Here is a 19,511-nt window from a genome sequence, read left to right on the forward strand (position 1 = left end):
GCAGTCACCTGACCTGATCCCCAGAGTGCCTGCACCAGAGTGGTTGAAATAGGCCCCAAGAACACTGTGCCTGGAGCAAACGGGCTCTGGATTCCAAGGAGAAAGCTCCCGAGCTCTGGTGCCCCATGAGAGCTATGGGGAGACGCCGTAAAGGCCACACGGAGCGTCTGCACCCAAGGGCTGACACCGCCATTCATAGTGGTAGTGTGAATGTGAAACCCGGGGACGTTTAGTTCTTCCTGTGCCCTAAAAGTGCGTTTTACCAGAGGCCCCTGAAATCCAGAGGTCCTGCCGAGCGAGAGGCACCTCTCCAGCAGTAGAGGTCAAGGGTCAAATCTCAGGCCCCAAAAGAGTTCCAAAGACCAGTCGAGACTAAACCCCAGCCACTGGAGCTTCCAGTTTAGGACGCCTCACCACTCCCGTTCCAAGAAGGCAGTTTGCCAGCATTTATGGGTTAATCCACCCTCCAGTGGGAGAGCTACTGAGAGCTAATCCACAAGATCAAAACTTAGCAAACCTCTGTCCTTGACCCAAGGGTTACAGAGCCCCAAAATAAATATAAACAACGAAAGTCCATCTCTGCCAACAGTTTTGACCACCTCAGTGGAAACGAGCCCTTTATTCATGATTAAGATTTTTTTTTCTTTTTTTCCCCATATTCCCCCTATTTTTTTCATATTTGTGCCCTTTAAAATTTTTGTTCAAAAATAATTTTATTATTTTTACTTTTTTCCATTCTGCAAAATATACATATTCATATAATTTAACTTTCATTTCAATTGCTTTCTTCTGCCATGGGATCTGTTTATTATTTAGCCTTGGTTTGACTTCGGTGGGGTATAATTATGCGTCAGTTTGAGTTGTTCAGGTCTTACATTTGCTTGTTTGTTTGTACCTTAGGTTTGTCCTTATTGCCTCTTCTTCACTCTCTTCCACCACTAATTACCAAGTTTTCCTATTCTCTCTTCTTCTCTTTCATTTTTAATTACTTTTAGTTACATTTTTATTTCTCCTTCTTTATAGTCATCACCTTCTACCTCTCTCCTGCCTCTCCTCTGTTCACATTTCTAAATATTTCAAGCTCTCTCTTGCCTTCCTGCCCTATTTTCTCTTCACTTAAGAAACCATAAGGGGCTGGGGATGTGGCTCAAGCGGTAGTGCGCTCGCCTGGCATGCGTGAGGCCCGGGTTGGATCCTCAGCACCACATACAAACAAAGATGTTGTGTCCACCGAAAACTAAAATAAATAAATAAATATTAAAGATTTTTTAAAAAAGAAAAGAAACCATAATCCCACTAATAGAATAATATAGTTTATGTAATTCCTACCAATTTCTGTTGTTGTGATTAATAATACAGTGGATGATATAGTAGATACCTGCTGCTTAATGCCTGATCTAGTCCACAGTTTTTTGTTTGTTTGTTTGTTTTACTGTTGGTGCTGATGTTAAATGCTGACCCCACCTTTTCTATATAGGTGGCAATTAGTGCTATAGACATCCCAGTAGACTTTGAACATTTGTCTTAAAGTTGTACAGCTGTTGCTAACATTAGTGCTATCCCTGGCTCTCTGCTTCCCCTAAGAGGGGCTAGAAAGTTATTGGGACATTTTAAGTTCACAGAGTAGAGACCCTGATACTGAAAAATATCCTCAACTCAGCCAAGTAACAACAAATCTAATGCCACACACAATCTAACAATACTTCAACAGATGGACTTGGGGAGAGAAAAAACCCAAACCAGCCATCAGGCCCCAAGAGGGAATAATCAGAGGGGGACATCAGGTTCCCTTATGGATATCTACTCACACATCAAAAACAGAGAGCAGACCCAGGATGAAATAGATAACTACACACGAAAGGACTTGTGTATGAAAGAGGAAGGGGAATCTATCTCAGTGTTTGTACAAGATCTCTGAAAACATGAGGAAACAGGTAAATGAATCTCCTCCCAAATTTCACAACCCCTTTGTCTCTTATCCCATAATGGAGTTTTGCTCAGTCATAAAGAAGAATGAAATTATGGCATTTTCTAGTAAATGGACATAAGCCAGACTCAGAAATTCAATGTTTTCTCTCATATGTGAAAGCTAGAGCAAAATAAGGGAGAGCAGGTAGGGATCAGAAATCATAAAGATATCAGTGGAGTAGATGAGTAAAACACATCAGTAATCCTGACATTCTAGCAATACTGAGTCATATAATCCATGAGTATGGAAGACCTTTTCATTCACTAACATTTTCTTTCATTTCTTTTTAGTTTTACCTGTACAGATCTTTTGTCTCCCTGCTGTGGTTTATTTCTGGTATTTGTAGGCTATTATAAATAGAGTTGCTTTCTTAATTCTCTTTTTGGGTTGTTTATTGATAGTGTACAGGAAAAACCAATTTTTATGTTGACTTATTTTTCTGCAATGCTCTGAATTTGTTTATTCATTCTAATAGATTTTTGCAGCATCTTTGGAATTTTCTACACATAAGATTATGTCATCAACAACAGAGATAATTTTATTTTTCCTTTCTAATTTAAATGACTTTATTTCTCTTGTCTAATTGCTCTGGCTAAAACTGTCTATACTAGTTTGAATAGAAATGGAATAGTGTCACTTCATGTCTTGTTCCTCAGATAACGAAATCTTTTAGCATTTTATTCTTAAATATGTCAACTTTTTAAATTTTCATGTATGGCTTTTATTATATTGAGGTCATTTTCTTCTATTCCTAGTTTGTTGAATATTTTTGTTGAATTTTGTTAAATGATTTTTCTGCATTAATGGAGGCAAGGATGATAATGTGGGTTTTGCCTTTCATTCTGTAATGTGTTCATTACATTGATTAATTTTCATCTGTCGAACTATCCCTGCATTCCAGCAATAAATCCCACTTGATCCTGATGGAGCAGTTTACTACTATTGTGCTGAAAAGTTTTGCAATAATAGGCTGTGTCAGTGAGCTCTTTATTGCTCTGACAAAATACCTGAAGTGTCTGTTCATATCTTTGACCCATTTTTAAGTTGGGTTTTTCATTTATTTATTGTTGAATTTTAAGAGTCCCTTGTATATTTGGGATTCCAGTTCCTTATCAGATCAGAATTTAGCCAAGTTTCTCAGTCTGTAACTTGTCTTTTCATTCATTCTCTGCATTGTGAAATTGCATGGAATGTATAAATGAAATTGGGAAGAACTCACAGCTTGACAATATTGAGTCTTCATCTCCATGTACATGGACTATCTCTCCATTTATTTTGACTTTTATTAGATTTTATATCAGACTTACTTTCTAAGTCATGTGCATATTTTGTTAGTTTGTGCCTAAGTATTCATTTTTCTATTTTTGGCAAAAATATTAATGATATGTTTTTAATTCAAGTTCCACTTGCTCATTGCTCATATATAAGACTATTGGAGTTTGTGTGTAAACATTATATTCTGAAACCTTATTATAATTGACTCTTGGTTCTAAGAGCTTTTTGTTCTTGATAATGATGATAATTCTATGGCTTTTTTTTTTTTACATAGTTGATCCTGTCGTCTGTAATCAGAAATTTTTATTTTTACCTTCTCAGTGTGTATGCATTAACTTCTAGGATCAAATTGACTAGGAATGGTGTGAGTGGACATTCTTGTGTTGTTCCTGATTTTAGTGTGAAAGCATCTAGCTTAGGTTAGCTGTAGATTTTCAATTTTTCTTTTAATTTTTCTATCTTCTTCATTGATCTATATGATATTTAGACGTGTGTTGTTTATTCTCCAAGCATTTTAGGGCTTTCCCTTTATCTTTCTTTTGTACATTTGTAGTTTAATTCCATTGGTGTCTGAGAGTATACTTGGTATGATTTATATCCTTTACATTTTGTAAATATGTGTTTCGTGGCCCAGAACATGGTCTATCTTGATGAATATTCCAAGGGAGCCTCACAATAATATGTATTCTTTGGTTGTTGGATGAAATATTCTATGAATGTCAATTAGACCCAGCTGATAGATGGTGTGGAGTTCAACTGTGTCCTCACTGATTTTCTACAAGCTTGGTCTTTTCATTATCAATAGATGGCTGTTGAAATCTCCATCTATAATATTGGATTCTACTGGATTCTTCTATTTCTCTTTCCAGTTCTGTCAGATTCTGCCTCCCACATCGTGTCAGTCTTGTGCTGTGCATACACATAAGGAATTTTGATGTCTTTCTGGAAAATTAACCTTCTTGTTGTTATATATTGCTCCTCTTCATCTCTGATAAATCTCCCAACTCTAAAGTCTGCTTTGTCTGAAATTAATATAGCTATTCCACCTGTCTAGAATGGTTATTCCAGACATTACATCATATCTGTGTGCAGGGTTAGGGTTAACATGGTGTATCTTTCTCAACCCATCTGCTTTTAATCAATGTTTGCCTAAATTGATTGGACTTTTTTCTGAAACACCATGTAGTTGAGTTTTGTTTGTTTATTTACTCTGAGAATAATTATCTTTTAAAAGGTGATTTATATCATTGATGTACTATAATTGTTGATACAGTTAATTGTCTACCATGATTTTTACTGTCTTGTTTGTTTCCTTTGATCTTTGTTTTTGATTTTGGGCTTCTGTTTTGGCCTTTGTGTATGTGTGTGTTTTTTTTTTTGTTTGTTTGTTTGTTTGTTTTTGTGTGTGTGTGTGTGGTGCTGCTGGGGATTGAACCCAGGTTCTTGTGCATTTGAGGCACGCACTTTACCAACTGAGCTATACCCCCAGCTACGTATCTTCGTGAATAGTAGAAGTAACTTAAAACAGTGTGGTCTCAATTCTTCCCTCTATTCCTTATGACATTGCTATCATTCGTTGCAGTTATCAACAAGTTATGATTACTAGATTAAGTGTTGCTATTATTACTTTGAACAAAACTTTATCTGTTAGATCAAGCAAGAATAAATAAAATAGCTAGGCATGGTGGTGCTCACCTGTAATCCCAGTGACTCAGGAGGCTGAGGCAGGAGGATCCCAAGCCTGAGACCAGCCTCAGCAATTTATCAAGTCCCACAGAGATTCAGCAAGATCCTATCTCAAAATAAAACAATCGAAAGGGCTTGGGATGTAGCTCAGTGGTAAAGCACTCCTGGGTTCAATGCCCAGTCCACAGTCCCCTCACCCCAAAAACAAAGAATAAGTAAACTAAAGAACTTCATCTGACTTTCACTTATTCCTTCTGTGCTCTTAGTTTTCCTTTATAAATCTGAGTTTTTGACTTACGCCATTTTCCTTCTTCTGAAGAAATTTTCAAAAACATTTCTTGCAAGGCAGGTCTACGGACCACAAATTCTCTCAGTTTTTTTTTTTTCCTAAGAGAGTCTTTATTTCTTGTTCACTTCTGTTTCATATTTTTCCTGGATACTGAATTCTGTGTTGGTAGATTTTTTTTTCTTCTAGACCTTCATCCTTTCACTCAGCCTGCCTCCTGCTTGCATACTTTCCTCAATAGAAGCACAATGTTCTTCTTTTCTTTGCTTTATGCAGAAAGATGGTTTTTCTCTCAATTTCCATCCCCCCCCCCACCCTCAGAGGGGAATCTAGCTTGGGGCCTTGTACATCTCTGTCTTCTTTCAATATTTTCTTTTTCTTTGTTTATGTGCAGCTTGAGGAATGTCCACGTGTAGTTTGCGGGGCGGGTTTTCCCTCTTGTTTGCTATTTGCACAATTTCATAGATCTGCAAGCTGGTGTTGGTCATTGATTTTGCTTCTGTTCCGCCCCCCACACACACCTTTTTTTCCTTCCGAGGTATCCATTACATGTTACTCCTTCTAAAATTGTTCCACTGTTCTTTTTTAATATCTATTTTTTAGTTATAGGTGGACATAATACCTTTATTGTATTTTATATGCTGCTGAGGATCAAACCCAGTGCCTCATGTTTGCTAGTCAAGCACTTTACCTCTGAGCCACAACCCCAGCCCTTCCACTGTTCTTTTTTTAAAAAAAATTTTTGTTTTAATTAGTTATATATGACAGCAGAATGCACCATGATATATCATACATAAATGGAGTATGATTTCTCATTTTTCTGATTGTACATGATGTACAATCATATACAATAGGATAATGATGTCTGATTCAGTCTACTATGTTCCTACCCCCATATACTTCCCTTCCCTTCACACCCCTCTACCTAATCTAAAGTAACTCTATTCTTCCCTCAACTCCTTCACCACCACCCTTATTGTGAGTTAGCATCCACAAATCAGAGAAAACATTTGGCCTTTGGATTTTGGGGAATGGCTTATTTCGCTTAGCACGATAGTCTCCATTTGCCTGAAAATGCCATAATTTCATTCTTCTTTAAGACTGAGTAATATTCCATTTTGTATGTATACCACATTTTCTTTATCCATTCATCTGTTGCAGGGCACCTAGGTTGGCTCCACAGTTTAGCAATTGTGAGTTGAGCTGCTGTAAACATGGATGTGGCCTTGTCACTGTAATATGCTGATTTTAAGTCCTTTGGGTATAAACCTAAAAATGGGATACCTGGGTCAAATGGTGGTTCCATTTGAGCACGTGAGCAGCAGGCCACTTACCCATAGGCACAGCCCTGGGTGTGAGGCCATGTGTTGCAGTCCTGCGGTTGCTCCACTGCCTGCACCTCGATTTCTCGATACAAGGACCGTTAGCTGAAATTGCTTTGGTGGCTGCCTGTAATCTGCTTAGCTACTGCCTGAGTATATGTACATGGTAACTGTGCAATAAAATCAGACCTGCTTCCTGCTTGGTCTTCAGAAGTCTTGATTAGCAACTCTGCAGGCACGCTGTGCTATCCTCTACCCTGTTCTGTGGATGAGAGAGAGCCCACGTGGTGTCTTTACTATTTTTACATAATTTTTGTTGAAAAAATGAACTGGGTAAAGGACTTGAGCTAAGGAGAACTTTTGCATGAGGCTTTATGTTCATCTGGCTTGGAAGGTATGTTTATTGTTTGCGTAGCTAAAATTTCTACTGTTGTCTATGTTATCGCCCCTGTTGTCTTTGTAAATAAAGTCTGAGAAATTCTCCTGAGTAATTTTTAAATATATTTTTAGTTGTCAATGGACCTTTATTTTATTCATTTATATGTAGTGCTGAGAATTGAACCCAGGGCCTCACACCTGCTAGGCAAGCACTCTACCACTGGGCTGCAACCCTAGCCCCTCCTGATTTTCTTCCTTTCTCTTCTCCTCTATTCCTTTTTCCTGATTTATTCTAAGCATGTTTTTTCCTCTGAAGCAAAATACAAGCTCATAGGGATATGGACATCTTAATACACCCAGTCAATATTGCATTTTATTATAACCGTTTTACTGTTTCCCTGCAGAAGTGCAAGTTTCTTGGAGCAGGTTCTACGTATTTTAACCTTTGTAGACATTATGATTGGTACATAATCAATGATCAATAAATTCTTAAAAAAGTATTGTAAGCAAGGGACTAATAAACACTGTCTGCTCTTTTCCTCCTCAAATAGGTCTTCCTTCGAGGTAAAGTCTCTCACTTCCAGTGGTTCTTAATGCTGATTCACAAGAGAATCACTTTGAAGGAATTTTTAAAATATATGTTGGGCCAGGTGAGGTGGCACACACCAGCAGCGAGTTCAAAGCCAGCCTCACTCAGCAAGAGCAAAGTGCTAAGCAACTCAGTGTTGTGTTGGGTTCTGCAAAACAAAAACAAACAAACAAACAAAAAAAAAACAGTCAACATGAAGGGAAAATGGACTATTTCAACATATATATGATGTAAAACAGGAACCAAATGGGCATTTTAGAACCCCCAATTCCACTATCTGATATGAAAAATTCACTTGGATAATCATAAGAGAAATTAAACATAGCAGAAGAAAGTGAGCTGGAAGAGAGATTTTTTAAAAAATCGAAAGGAGAAAGGAACTGAAAGAAATGAAGGAAAAGTATCTCAGTGACCTACAGAAAAATACGCGTTACATGTGGAAATGGAGACCAAGAAGTGGCTAAAAAAGGGGAAGGGTAAAAAAAAAAAAGGCTGATATTTTCTCAAATGCAGTGAAAAACATCAACTCACAGATTAAGAAACTTGGAAACTCCCTCCCCCCAAGAAAGATAAACATAAAAAAAAAAAATGCTACCCAGGAACATTACAGTCCATGGTAAAGAGGAAGTTTGGTACATAAAACATTTTTTGTGCATTCATAGGAACAATGATATAAAAGGTAGATGATATAAAATAGTGGAGAAAATGATAAATCTATATTCAATATCATGAATTTAGACAAAAAAATATTCTTAAAGTATTGCCAGCGGGGCATGGTGCACATGCCTGTATTCCCAGCAACTTGGGGGGCTGAGGCAGCAGGATCTAAATTTCCAGGGTAGCCTGGGCAACTTACAGACCCTGTCTCAAAATAAAACATATGTGTTTTTAAAAAAATATATTTTATTTTTTAGTTGTGATTGGACACAATACCTTTTGCTTATTTATTTTTATATGGTGCTGAGGATCGAACCCAGGGCCCCGCATCTACCGCTGAGCCACAACCCCAGCCCTCAAAATAAAACATATGTTTTTTAAAAAAGGACTGGGGATATGCTCAGTGGTAGAGGCCCCCCCCCAGGCTCCCGCCAGTTTTAATTCTCGGTCTTGTTAAAAAGAAAGAAAAGGGGGGGGGGACAACCTTACCAAGTCAAATCTAGCAATATGTATTTACATCATAATACATCACAAGTGAAATTTAGTGGATATAACATTTGAAAGACAAACTCATTGATTATTTTAATGGCATAAGAGAGGAAAACTACGAAATCATCTCAACAGATGCAGAAAAATATCATTTGACCAATTTCAACAACTGTTCATGATGACAATTCTTAACAAACTAGGGATGGAAGGGAATTTAACCTGATAATAAGCATCCTATCTAACAGTGATATTGGATGATTTCCTTCTAAGATTGGAAATAAGACAAGTATGTCTGCTTCAACCACTTTAACATTTAACACTGAAAGTCCTAGGCAGGGCAATTAAGCAAGATGAAAAAAGTGTGTGAAGATTGAGGGAGAAAGAAAACTAAGTTTATTTTCAGCTACACAGAGTGTGGTTGCTTATACACAGAATCCTAAAGAATCTACAAAATAAAACTGGAAATAATATACAAATTTAACAAGATCATAGAATACAAGACCAATGCACAAAAATCAATTGTGTGATTGAACTCAGGGGCACTTAACCACTGAGCCATATCCCCAGCCCTATTTTGTATTTTATTTAGAGACAGGGCCTCACTGTTGCTTAGAGCCTCACCACTACTGACTTTGAACTGTGATCCTCTTGTGTCAGCCTCCCAAGCCGCTGGGATTACAGGCGTGCACCACCGTGCCTGGCCATCAATTGAACTTGCATGTAGGAGTAAAAACACCAATTTTAAAAGAAAAGAATCTAAGCCAATTCCACTAACAATAACATTAAATATATTTAAGAATAGCAATTCTACATCACGTACAACCAGAAAAATGAGTGAGAAGTTACACTCCATTTATGTATTGTGTGTCAAAATGCATTCTACTGTCATTATAATTAGAAAAAATTTTCAAATTAAAAAAAATATTTAAGAATACACTTAAAAATGATGTGCAAGACTCAATCTTGTAAAATATTTTCACTGAGAGTTTGCAAAACACTGTCAAACTTCAGAAGATAGAAGTACATAAATCTTTGATGAATTATAAGACCCCAAAATGGTTAAATGCTAATTCTTCGCATTGATATCTGTATTCAATGCTATCCCAATTTAAAACCCATCATTCTTGGGGCTGGGGTGGTAGCTCAGTGGTAGAGTGTTTGTCTTGCACTATGAGGCACTAGGTTCGATCCTCAACACCACATAAAAATAAATAAAATTAAAGGTTTTGTGTTCCTCTACAACCAAAAAAAAAATTTTAGTTTTTTAAATTTTTTTTTTTAAAAAAACCCAGCATTTTTTTTTTAAATTGAAGATTTTATCCTATATAAAATTCATATGGAAATACAGACTTTTTTGGGTGGAACAGTGGAAAGACTTCACAGCCTGACTCCTCCGCTACCCGGGCGGAGCTTGGGGGCGTGGAAAAGCATCGTAAGACTCCGAGCGACGTGCCTTCTAGCAGTTTCCACATGTTCCTGGAAGAGCGCAGACGCGGGGCCGAAGGCAGGTGGCAGCGCGCGCAGCTAGACGGGGCGACATTTCCATGTGGACGAAAAACGCGGAAGATTCTGCAGCCAACTCTCAATCGTAGCCCAGGGACGGAGCCCAAGAGTCCCCCTAATACCATGGTCCACAGGGGGAGCGCGCTAGGCGGCCCCGGGGCCCCGGGAGTGCGCGCCCCCGGCCCCAGCCGAGCCCTGGAAGCCGCACCTGGACTCCGCGTCAGGACCTTGACTTTCGTCTGTGCGCTGTGGGTGAGTTCCGGCTTCGGTTCTCGGAGGACTCGTGCGCCCGGAGGGGCAGGAGGCCTGGGGGTCGTGGCGGGGGTGCCAGGTCCGGGTCGCTTGTCGCCTGGCATGCCCGGGCAGGACGCGCCCGGCGGCGGCGGGAAAGGGAAAGTCCAGGTCCCGGTCCCACAGGACCGACCCGGGCCAGGAGGAGGGGAGGCGGTGCCCCGCGCGCCTCTCCACGGGTTGGGGACACTTTGGGGGCATTTCAAAATGGACAAGGCGAGTTCCACCTGGAAGGCAGCCAGGGACTTTTTTGCTTTTCCTTCACGCATGTCCGTCCTCGTGCTCTACCTTCCCACCGCGCTTCCGATCGGGTGAGCGAAGTCCCGCGGGGCCCGGGGACTTCGCCTGGCCTGCCTCCTCACTGCGGGAGGACGGCCGAAGGCAGGATACCAAGTTACAAAGTTACGACTTGAAACCTATTGGGGGACCGCGATTTCCTGTGAAGGAGGGAAAGGCGGGCGGGGGCGGGGTGCTTTCTAGGTTGCTGGAAGCTCCCGCTAATTACACTTTTCCAGGTTACTTGTATGTTAGGGGGAAAAAGCTTGAAACTTAAAAGAAAAAAAAAAAAACCCACTTGTATTATTCCGTTTTCCATTGCTTCATCAAATACTTAGGACTGGTTCATATAGAAAGAAGTTTATTTATTTAGCTCTTGTGGAAGTTCAAGCACACAGCCCCAGCTCCTGTGAGGAGCCTACTGATTGGTGGCTTTAGGGCGGGAGAGGGAGAGATCACAGGACAAGACAGGAACACTGAGGGGTATTGGGGTCAGGATCCTGTGTTTATATCAACCACCTCCTGGGCACTAAGAACTACCTTGATTCTTTCCTGGGCAAGGCCGGTAATGACCTAATATCATCCCATTAGGCCCCGCCTCCCAAAGGCCCCACCCACTCTGACCACCACCATCCAGGGGACATCCTCAACCAAGTCTGAATCATAGCAATAACCTTGCAAGTATCATGTCGTTTTTAATGTTTTCATGTAACAAATTCACTCCTAATCCAGGAAATAGCATTTTGTCACCATCTCAGAATAATTAGGAGATTTATTTTTTGAATATCAGTTTTATATTAGGTGGGATCCACATTTTTTGTTTTTGTTTTTTAAGCAACAGACACTTATTGTGGGATCCACATTTAGTGTTTCTCCAAGACTGGCTTATTTTTGTCAGGTCAGTGTGTATCCAGCTGAATGTAGACATCAGGGCCAAAAGTCTGAATTTGATGGTTTTGAAAATGTGAGACAGGCCTTCTGGCATCCCAAACGGCCCTCTCATCCTTCCATAAGTCAGTCTTTCTTCCATCAGGTAGAGCTTTTTACAATTATGAAGCTAATACCAAATTACAAGAGATGTTTTATATTCGTACCTGCACTTTTTTTTTTTTTAACAACAGGTTAGTATTTTACACGTGAACCATGGATTATCTTAATCTTCTATCGTATAGGTAGCTGTTCAGATTACATCTTGGTTTTGTTTTTGCTAATTCAAGCAGTATTGTAGTAAACGCCCTGGTGTGTACCACAGGTACATATATCCATGTGCGCCATCTACTTGGGTAACTCCTTAGGAATGGAATTCTTGGGCCAACTGGTTAATAACTTTAGAATTTGTTCAGATATTGCTATATTCCCCTTCAAAAGAAGGTTCTACCAATTTGTTACTCACACCTAGAATATACAAACTTTCCTCTGTCCCTACACCCTTACCACACTGGATATAGAAACATTAACTCTTTGCTAATCTAAAAGGTAAAAAGTGATACGCCACAGCATTGTGTTTTTGATGCTGCAACGCTATTAGAGATTTTCAAAGCTCGAGGGGATTTTCCAGGGTAGTAGATGAGCAGGAGACCCCAGATGAGGCAGCAAGAGAGCCCGGAATTCCAGCCCTGTCCTTGAAACCTTGGTGCCCAAGGCTAGTTTCTGCCTATAAATGGACACAGACCTTGCCCTGAACTGCCAGAGGGATTTCATCAGAGGAGGTCCGGCACAGAGCTTGGTTCTGAGGTCAGGTCCTCACCCTGTAAATGCTGGGATTGTCCATTGCCTGTGCCTGGACCTTCCACATAGGTCCCTCTTGATCAAAGTAGGAATTGGGAAGTTTTGGCATCTCACAGGCCCACACACTGGGTAGGGTTAGAGTACTGCAGTCAAAGGCCTGTGACCTGAGTGTGGTCCCAACTTTCTCTTGTGTCAGATGGTAAGAACACAAGTTCACTACAGCCGTCTGTGAGCTGCAGTGACCTGGGTCACTGCATGAAATTGTGTGGGAGGACAGGTCACTTCTTCAGGGATAGTGTCGGCACTTTGGAGCTGAATCGCCACAGGGCACATATTGTCCACCTGTCAGTGGCTGTACCTGCTCGCACTGATACATTGATGTTGGATCTCTGAGCCAAGGCAGGAATTTCTGAACAACAGTGTGGACAATTTATGGGGACCTCCTATCTGTGGTTCCTTAGCAGAGGCTGCAGGGCTGGCAAGATCCCCTCCCTGTGCTGCAGCCTGGAGCTGGTGCTTGGGTAGCTGAGACCACCTCTGTACTCAGTGGTGTGTCCTGGGTGGTAGTGGAGGTCCAGTTCTCCCAGCAAGTAGATGGTGAGCTCCATTCTTGGGACAGCCTGGACATGGGGGCAGGGTGGGGATCAGACTCTTTGTGAGTCATTTTTCATGGAAGCCCATTGAAAGATATGATTCTGGAAACCTAAATGACTAATAATGCCTAAGAGGCCCAACCCCCCTCATCTGGCCTCCTCTAAAGAGGCTTGGATGCCTGGTGAGACCTGCTGTGGTATTCTTGGGCTGAGGTTGTGGCTTAATTAAAATCAACATTGTGGGCTGGGGATGTGGCTCAAGTGGTAGCGCGCTCGCCTGGCATGCGTGCGGCCCGGGTTCGATCCTCAGCACCACATACAAACAAAGATGTTGTGTCTGCCGATAACTAAAAATAAATAAATAAAATAAATGTATTGTGTCCATCTACAACTAAATAAATAAATACACATACACACATATATACAGTTGTATATAGTAAATATATACATTTGTATGTAGTAAATATATACATACATATATATGTGTATATACATATATATATATATATANTTAAATTCATCTCTCTCTCTCTCTCTCTCTCTCTCTCTCTACTCCCCCCCCCATCTCACTCTCTTAAAAAAAAAAAAAATCAACATTGTGTGTGATAAGACTACAAACCTGAATATGTAAACACGCACTTGCTGTGTGCCAGGCTTTGTCCTCAGCACCTTTCCATATGTTAACATATGTAACTCTATAACACCCAGGTTGCGTGGGAACCCTTGCCATCCTCATTTCACCTGAGCAGCTTGAAACAGCAAAGGTCATTTGGTGAGGAGAGAGCAGAGGTGGCTGAGCCTCAGCGGCAGCCCCACCATTGATTGAGTCCGTAGTCCTGCTGGCATGTCCCCAGGGGTGTATTCGGTGGCCATCTAGGAAGCCCACACTCAGCTGCACAGGGCCCCTCTTATTTCAAGAAAGAGAAACATGTCTAGAGGAGGGAAGGGGCTTCTCCAGAACCATGGAGCTATTCCATGTCTGGCTCTGGGCTATGAGCCAGATGGCTCAGAACGTCATCCAGGGGTGTTATTCTACAAAATACCAAATAAGCCAACAAACTTAGGAAGCAGACTTTGGACCACAGGAAGACCTTGACAAGAAGTCTTAAGCTGAAGTTAGAACTGTTCAGCTTCAGACAAACAGGGTGTTTTGGAGGGGAAATGGCGTTCTTGAGTCAGGAAATGGAGCCTAAGGTGACTCAGCACCAGAAGCAAGCTCCCCACCCTGCCCGACCCACACCCTGACATAAACACACACAAGACCCACGTCTATGGACTGACTCATCCATCCCCTAATCAAATCTCTGGCCACACTTTCAGTCTGTCACCATCAGAGGCAACCACAAACCAAAGAGCTGCCACAGTACTACTTTTCACTCCTCTCCCCCATGACTTTGATTTTTCTTTGTATGACCCAGTGTCCCTCAGATGGTATTGTCACTTTTACTGGAGCAGCCCGGTAGGCTCCTTTCGCCTTAGTTGACTTTGAAGTTATTAGGTCTGTGTCTCAGTGCCCTGTGAACCAGAGGTGTCCTGAGAAAAGGAGGTGCCAGTTCTTGCCATTGGTACTCCAGTTTCTTGCACAGTGAGGTCCCCAGGCTCTCACTCAATGAATGAATAACCTGGACCCCAGGATGCCTGCTCTAAGGCAGCTGAGTCAAATGCTGAGAATCTGCCCAGGTTCCAGGGCCCCAGGAGGCAGTTGCCAAGTTTTTGCTTGATATTACCAGAGTTGGGGGGGCAGGGAGCACCATTTGTGGTGTTAAGAACATCAACCAGGCACAGTAGTGCATGCCTATAATCCCAGTGGCTTGGGAGGCTGATACAGAAGGATCGTGAGTTCAAAGCCAGCCTCAGCAGTGTAGCCAGACTCCATCTCAAAATTAAAAATAAAAAGGGCTGGGGATGTTGCTCAGTGGTTAAGCACCCATGGATTCAATAATCCCAAGTGTAAAAAAAAAAAAAAAAAAACGAACAATTCATTGAAGTCATGATAATAGTAAATTCACGTGTGCTAATAATAGATCTTTAAAATATGTGAAGGGAAAATGTCTGCAAGATTAAAGGCAGATCATATCAGCCCTTTCTCAGGAATTGATAGAATTAGCAGATGAAAATGTGGTAAATAATAACAAATCTGAACATTATCAACCACTTGATATATAGCATACGAAATATCCACTGAAAATTCATTCTTTTTTTCTTGTTTTTATTGGTACATTAAAATTACACATAGTTGTAGGATTCATTGGGACATACCTGTTTATCTTTTTTGAACTAATAAGGAAGTAACAAGAGGAAATTAATGGGGGCTGGATCTCAGTGGCAGAGTGCTCACGTAGCACATGAAAGGCCCTGGGTTTGATCCTCAGCCCCACATAAAAATAAATAAATAAAATAAATGTATTGTGTCCATCTACAACTAAATAAATAAATACACATACACACATATATACAGTTGTATATAGTAAATATATACATTTGTATGTAGTAAATATATACATACATATATATGTGTATATACATATATATATATATATATATACATATACATATACATATACATATATACATATATAATAAGTTAAATGAAATGAAACATGAACAATAAAAGGTAGTGACAAACCAGAAGCTGGATCCCTGGAATGATGAAAAAACTAATAAAATGGGCTGGGGATGTGGCTCAAGTGGTAGGGCACTCGCCTGGCATGTGCGGGGTGCTGGGTTCGATCCTCAACACCACATAAAAATTTAAAAAAAAATAAAGATATTAAAAAATACTTCAGTGTTTGTAAGTAATTATAAACTGTAATGTATGGATTTATAAATTTAAATAATTATATATTTTAAAAATTAATAAAATAAAATTAATACAATTCAGAATTAAAAAACAAGCCAGGCATGTTAGTGTCAAGTGCCTGTAATGCCAGCTGCTCGGGAAGTTAACTCAGAAGGATCACTTGAGCCCAGGAGTTTGAGACCACCTGGGTAACATAGCAAGACCCTGTCTGAAGGAAAGAAAGAAAAACAACAGCAAGGAGCATAAAATACTAATATCAAGAATTAATGATGGGATATTACAAACTCTGCCACCATTAAAAGGAAAAAACTGAGAGCTTATGAATTACTGATAATAAATCCAACAAGTTGGATGATATGGAAAAATTCCTAGAAAAATACACTTCACAAAATAGCCACAAGATGTAAAGATAATCTGAATTATCTTATACCTGTTTATGAATTAAAATTAATTATTTAAAAGCTGAAAATAATGAAAATTGGGGCTGATAATCATTTCACTGGTAATTCTGTAAATGTTATGGAAAAAATATCACTAAAACAAATTGAAAAAATAGAAGGAGGCAATTTATCATCATTTTTATATAACATCATTATTTTTATATAATGCCCGTATATATTTGTAATATCTGACAAGGATATTACAAAAAAACAAAACTCTAATCAACATCCATTATAAATATGGATGTAAAAGACAGACAATTGAGTCTAGAAACTTTTAAAAAAATAATGTACTCTGAACAAATGGGGTTTATTTCAGGAATATGGTTTGATTAGCATTTGAAAATCAGTATTAGTCATGATATTAACAATGTGAAGGAAAAAAACCCTATATGAACATGTAAATTGTTTGATAAAACTTAACACACATTCATAATAAAAAATTCTCATATTTAGAACAAAGGGGAACTTCCTCAATTTGATGTATTGCACGTATAATAAGCTACAGCTTTTTGTGAAAACTAAGCACAAAGCTACCAAAGGTAGTATATAATAAAAATTAGAGCAGATTTAAAAAAAAAATAAAGAGTAGAAAACAGTGAAGAAAAATCAGTGAAACCAAAATTTGGTTATTTAAAAAGATCTGCAAGTGATGCTTGGTGGCACACACTTGTAATCCCAGTGACTCTGGAGGCTGGGGCAGGAAGATCTCAAATTTGAGGCCAGCTTTAGCAACTTAGTGAGACCCTGTCTCAAAATAAAAAAGTTAAAAGGCTGGGGACATGGCTCAGTGATAGAGCACCCCTGGGTTCAATCCCCAGAACATCTACTACTATACTAGTAATAATAATAAATAAATTAAATTAAATAAGAAGATTCACAAAATGGACAAAACTTTAAGACCTAAATAACCAAAATCATAAATGAAAATGAGAAATATAGCTGAATTTTCAGAAATCAATAGGACTTAAAGAGAATGCTCTGAGTAGGTGTACTTCAACATATTAGATCACATAGAGAAAAATGGATAAATTCTTGGAAACACACCAAGACTGAATTGTGAAGAACTAGAGGTTTTCAACAGAATTACAGCTAGTGAGGAGATTCAATCAGGGAGCCAATGCCTTCCAACAAAGAAAATCTCAGGACCAGGTGGCTTCCCTAGTGAATTCTACCAAACATTTAAATAAGCACCATGAATCCTCTTCAAATTCTTCCAAGAAGTTTGTGGAGAGGAGGAAATCCTTCCCAGTTCATTTTAGAACAAAATTAGAAGCCTCAAACTAATTGATTTCCAAAAATTTTACAAAGCTACGGTTCTCAGAACATTGAAGTACTAACGTAAAGAAGAGACAGACCAATGGAATAGAATAGAGAGCTCAGAAATAAACCTTCCAACATTTGGTCACGTGATTCTCAACAAGGGTGCCAAGACCAACAGATGATGGAAAGGACAGTCTTTTCATGAAATATTGCCTTTTACCTTACACCATAGATGAAAGTCAACTCAAAGTTGATTAAGGACCTAAATGTAAGAGCTAAGATTATAAAACTTTTGGAAGAAAACAAGGGAAAAGCTTCACTACATTGGAGTTGACAATGATTTTTTTAAAGTATAACATCAAAAACACGGACAACAAGTAAAACTTGATAAATTGGACTACATCAAAAAAAAAAAAAAAAAAAAAAAACTTCTTTGCCTCAAAGAAAAGGGGACACATTTGATGGAGAAAAACAACCTACAGAATGGGAGAAATGAGATAAAAGGTCAATATCCAGAGTTTGTTTTATAAAAAATACCTGTAACGTAGCTATAAAATAAACGAACAGTACAATTCAAAAATAAGCAAAGAGTATGAATAAGAAATTTATCCAAAGAAGATATACAAATATCCAACAAGCACGAAAATAGATGTTTAATACCACGAATTGTTAGGGAAATACAAATTGAAACCACAAAGAGATGGTCTGTCAAAACATGAATAACAGATTTGGGGGAGGATGTGGAGAAATTGCAACTTTTGTGCCCTTTTGGTGAATATATAAAGTGATGCAGACACTATGGAAAACAGGAGGACAGTTTCTTGAATAATTAAAGATAGGACTGCCATGTGATTAGCAATTCCACTTCTGGGTGTAGATCCAAAAGAATCGTTTGATTTGGTTTTTGCAAAGCTAGGAATCAAACCCAGAGCCTCAAACATGCCAGGCAAATGCTCTACCATTCAGCCACATCCCCAGCCCTTAGCAAAAGGATTGAAAATGGTCTTAAGGAGTTTTTGTACATGTTATGTCCATGAGTTTTATTCACAATAGCCAGAGGATAGGATCAACCCACTTATCCATTAATAGATGGATGGATAAACAAAATGCATATACACAGAAAGGAAATTTTAGTGTATGATACAATGTGAGTGGACCATGAGGATATTTTGCTAAGTGATATAAGCCAGTCATGAAAAAATAAATTCAGTATGATTCCACTTATATGAGGTACGTAGATTACTCAAATTCACAGAAACTGAGTAGAATGGTGGTTGCCAGGGTGGAGGGGTGGGGAATGGGCAATGGTTCCATAGACACATACTTTCCATTTATCAAAATGAAAGAAATTCTGGATATTGGTTACACAAAAGTTTGAATGTGTCTAGCATGAATAACTGTACACTTAAATGATTAAGATGGTAAATTTTATCTTATGTTTATTTGACTACAATTTTTAAAAAGTGTATTTGTGTCCATGAGAGAGACCAAGAGGGAGACAAAATATTCCCATTAAGACAATAGAGTAGAGGTTGCAATTTCTGATGGAGGGAATGTGATTTTATTCTTGTAAAAACTTTCCTGTACTTTTACATATCTGAGTAAACAGTGTTTTTTAATAAGTGAAAGAATAAAGGGGTTTTTCAAGTGTGTATCACTTGTCTAGCCCTAAGAAGCATAGATATAATCAAATGGCTGAGAGTTTTATAACTGGGAGGAAAATCCAAATTGTGTTTAGTTTTGGAAGCTGGGGTGGAGGGAGGAATGTGAGATGGATCTTATGATGGGTGAAGTCTGGAAGCCACTCATGCTAGTTCCTGCTTTGTCCCCATAGGTCCTACTTGAGCCAGCCACTGGTGCTAGAGCTTATTCACCAGATGACCTTTCAGAAGGACGGTGTCCTGCAGGTACATTCTAAGATTGAACTGTAATTTTTTTTTCTTTTTTTTTTTTTTTTTTTTTTTAA

At 39.1% G+C, this 19,511-nt stretch overlaps 1 protein-coding gene and 1 non-coding gene across 4 annotated transcripts in view; one reads left to right on the plus strand and one right to left on the minus strand.

Annotated features, from left to right (window-relative positions):
- Nucleotides 1-4,658: 4,658 nt before the first annotated feature.
- Trnal-caa lies at nt 4,659-4,728 on the minus strand. Its single transcript has one exon. It is a non-coding gene; the product is annotated as a tRNA-Leu (tRNA).
- Nucleotides 4,729-10,083: 5,355 nt separating this feature from the next.
- The window catches only part of LOC107153920 (tumor necrosis factor receptor superfamily member 10A-like), a 23,068-nt gene continuing 13,640 nt past the window's right edge, over nt 10,084-19,511 (plus strand). For all 3 annotated transcript variants that reach the window (XM_015499484.2, XM_015499485.2, XM_048801587.1), the window contains exons 1-2: nt 10,084-10,406; nt 19,380-19,452. In XM_015499484.2, the coding sequence (XP_015354970.1) occupies nt 10,122-10,406; nt 19,380-19,452 (358 nt within the window). In that variant the 5' untranslated portion in view covers nt 10,084-10,121. The remainder of the gene's footprint in view (nt 10,407-19,379; nt 19,453-19,511) is intronic.

Source organism: Marmota marmota, unplaced genomic scaffold, assembly GCF_001458135.2.
Source record: "Marmota marmota marmota unplaced genomic scaffold, marMar, whole genome shotgun sequence".
Taxonomy (NCBI): domain Eukaryota; kingdom Metazoa; phylum Chordata; class Mammalia; order Rodentia; family Sciuridae; genus Marmota; species Marmota marmota.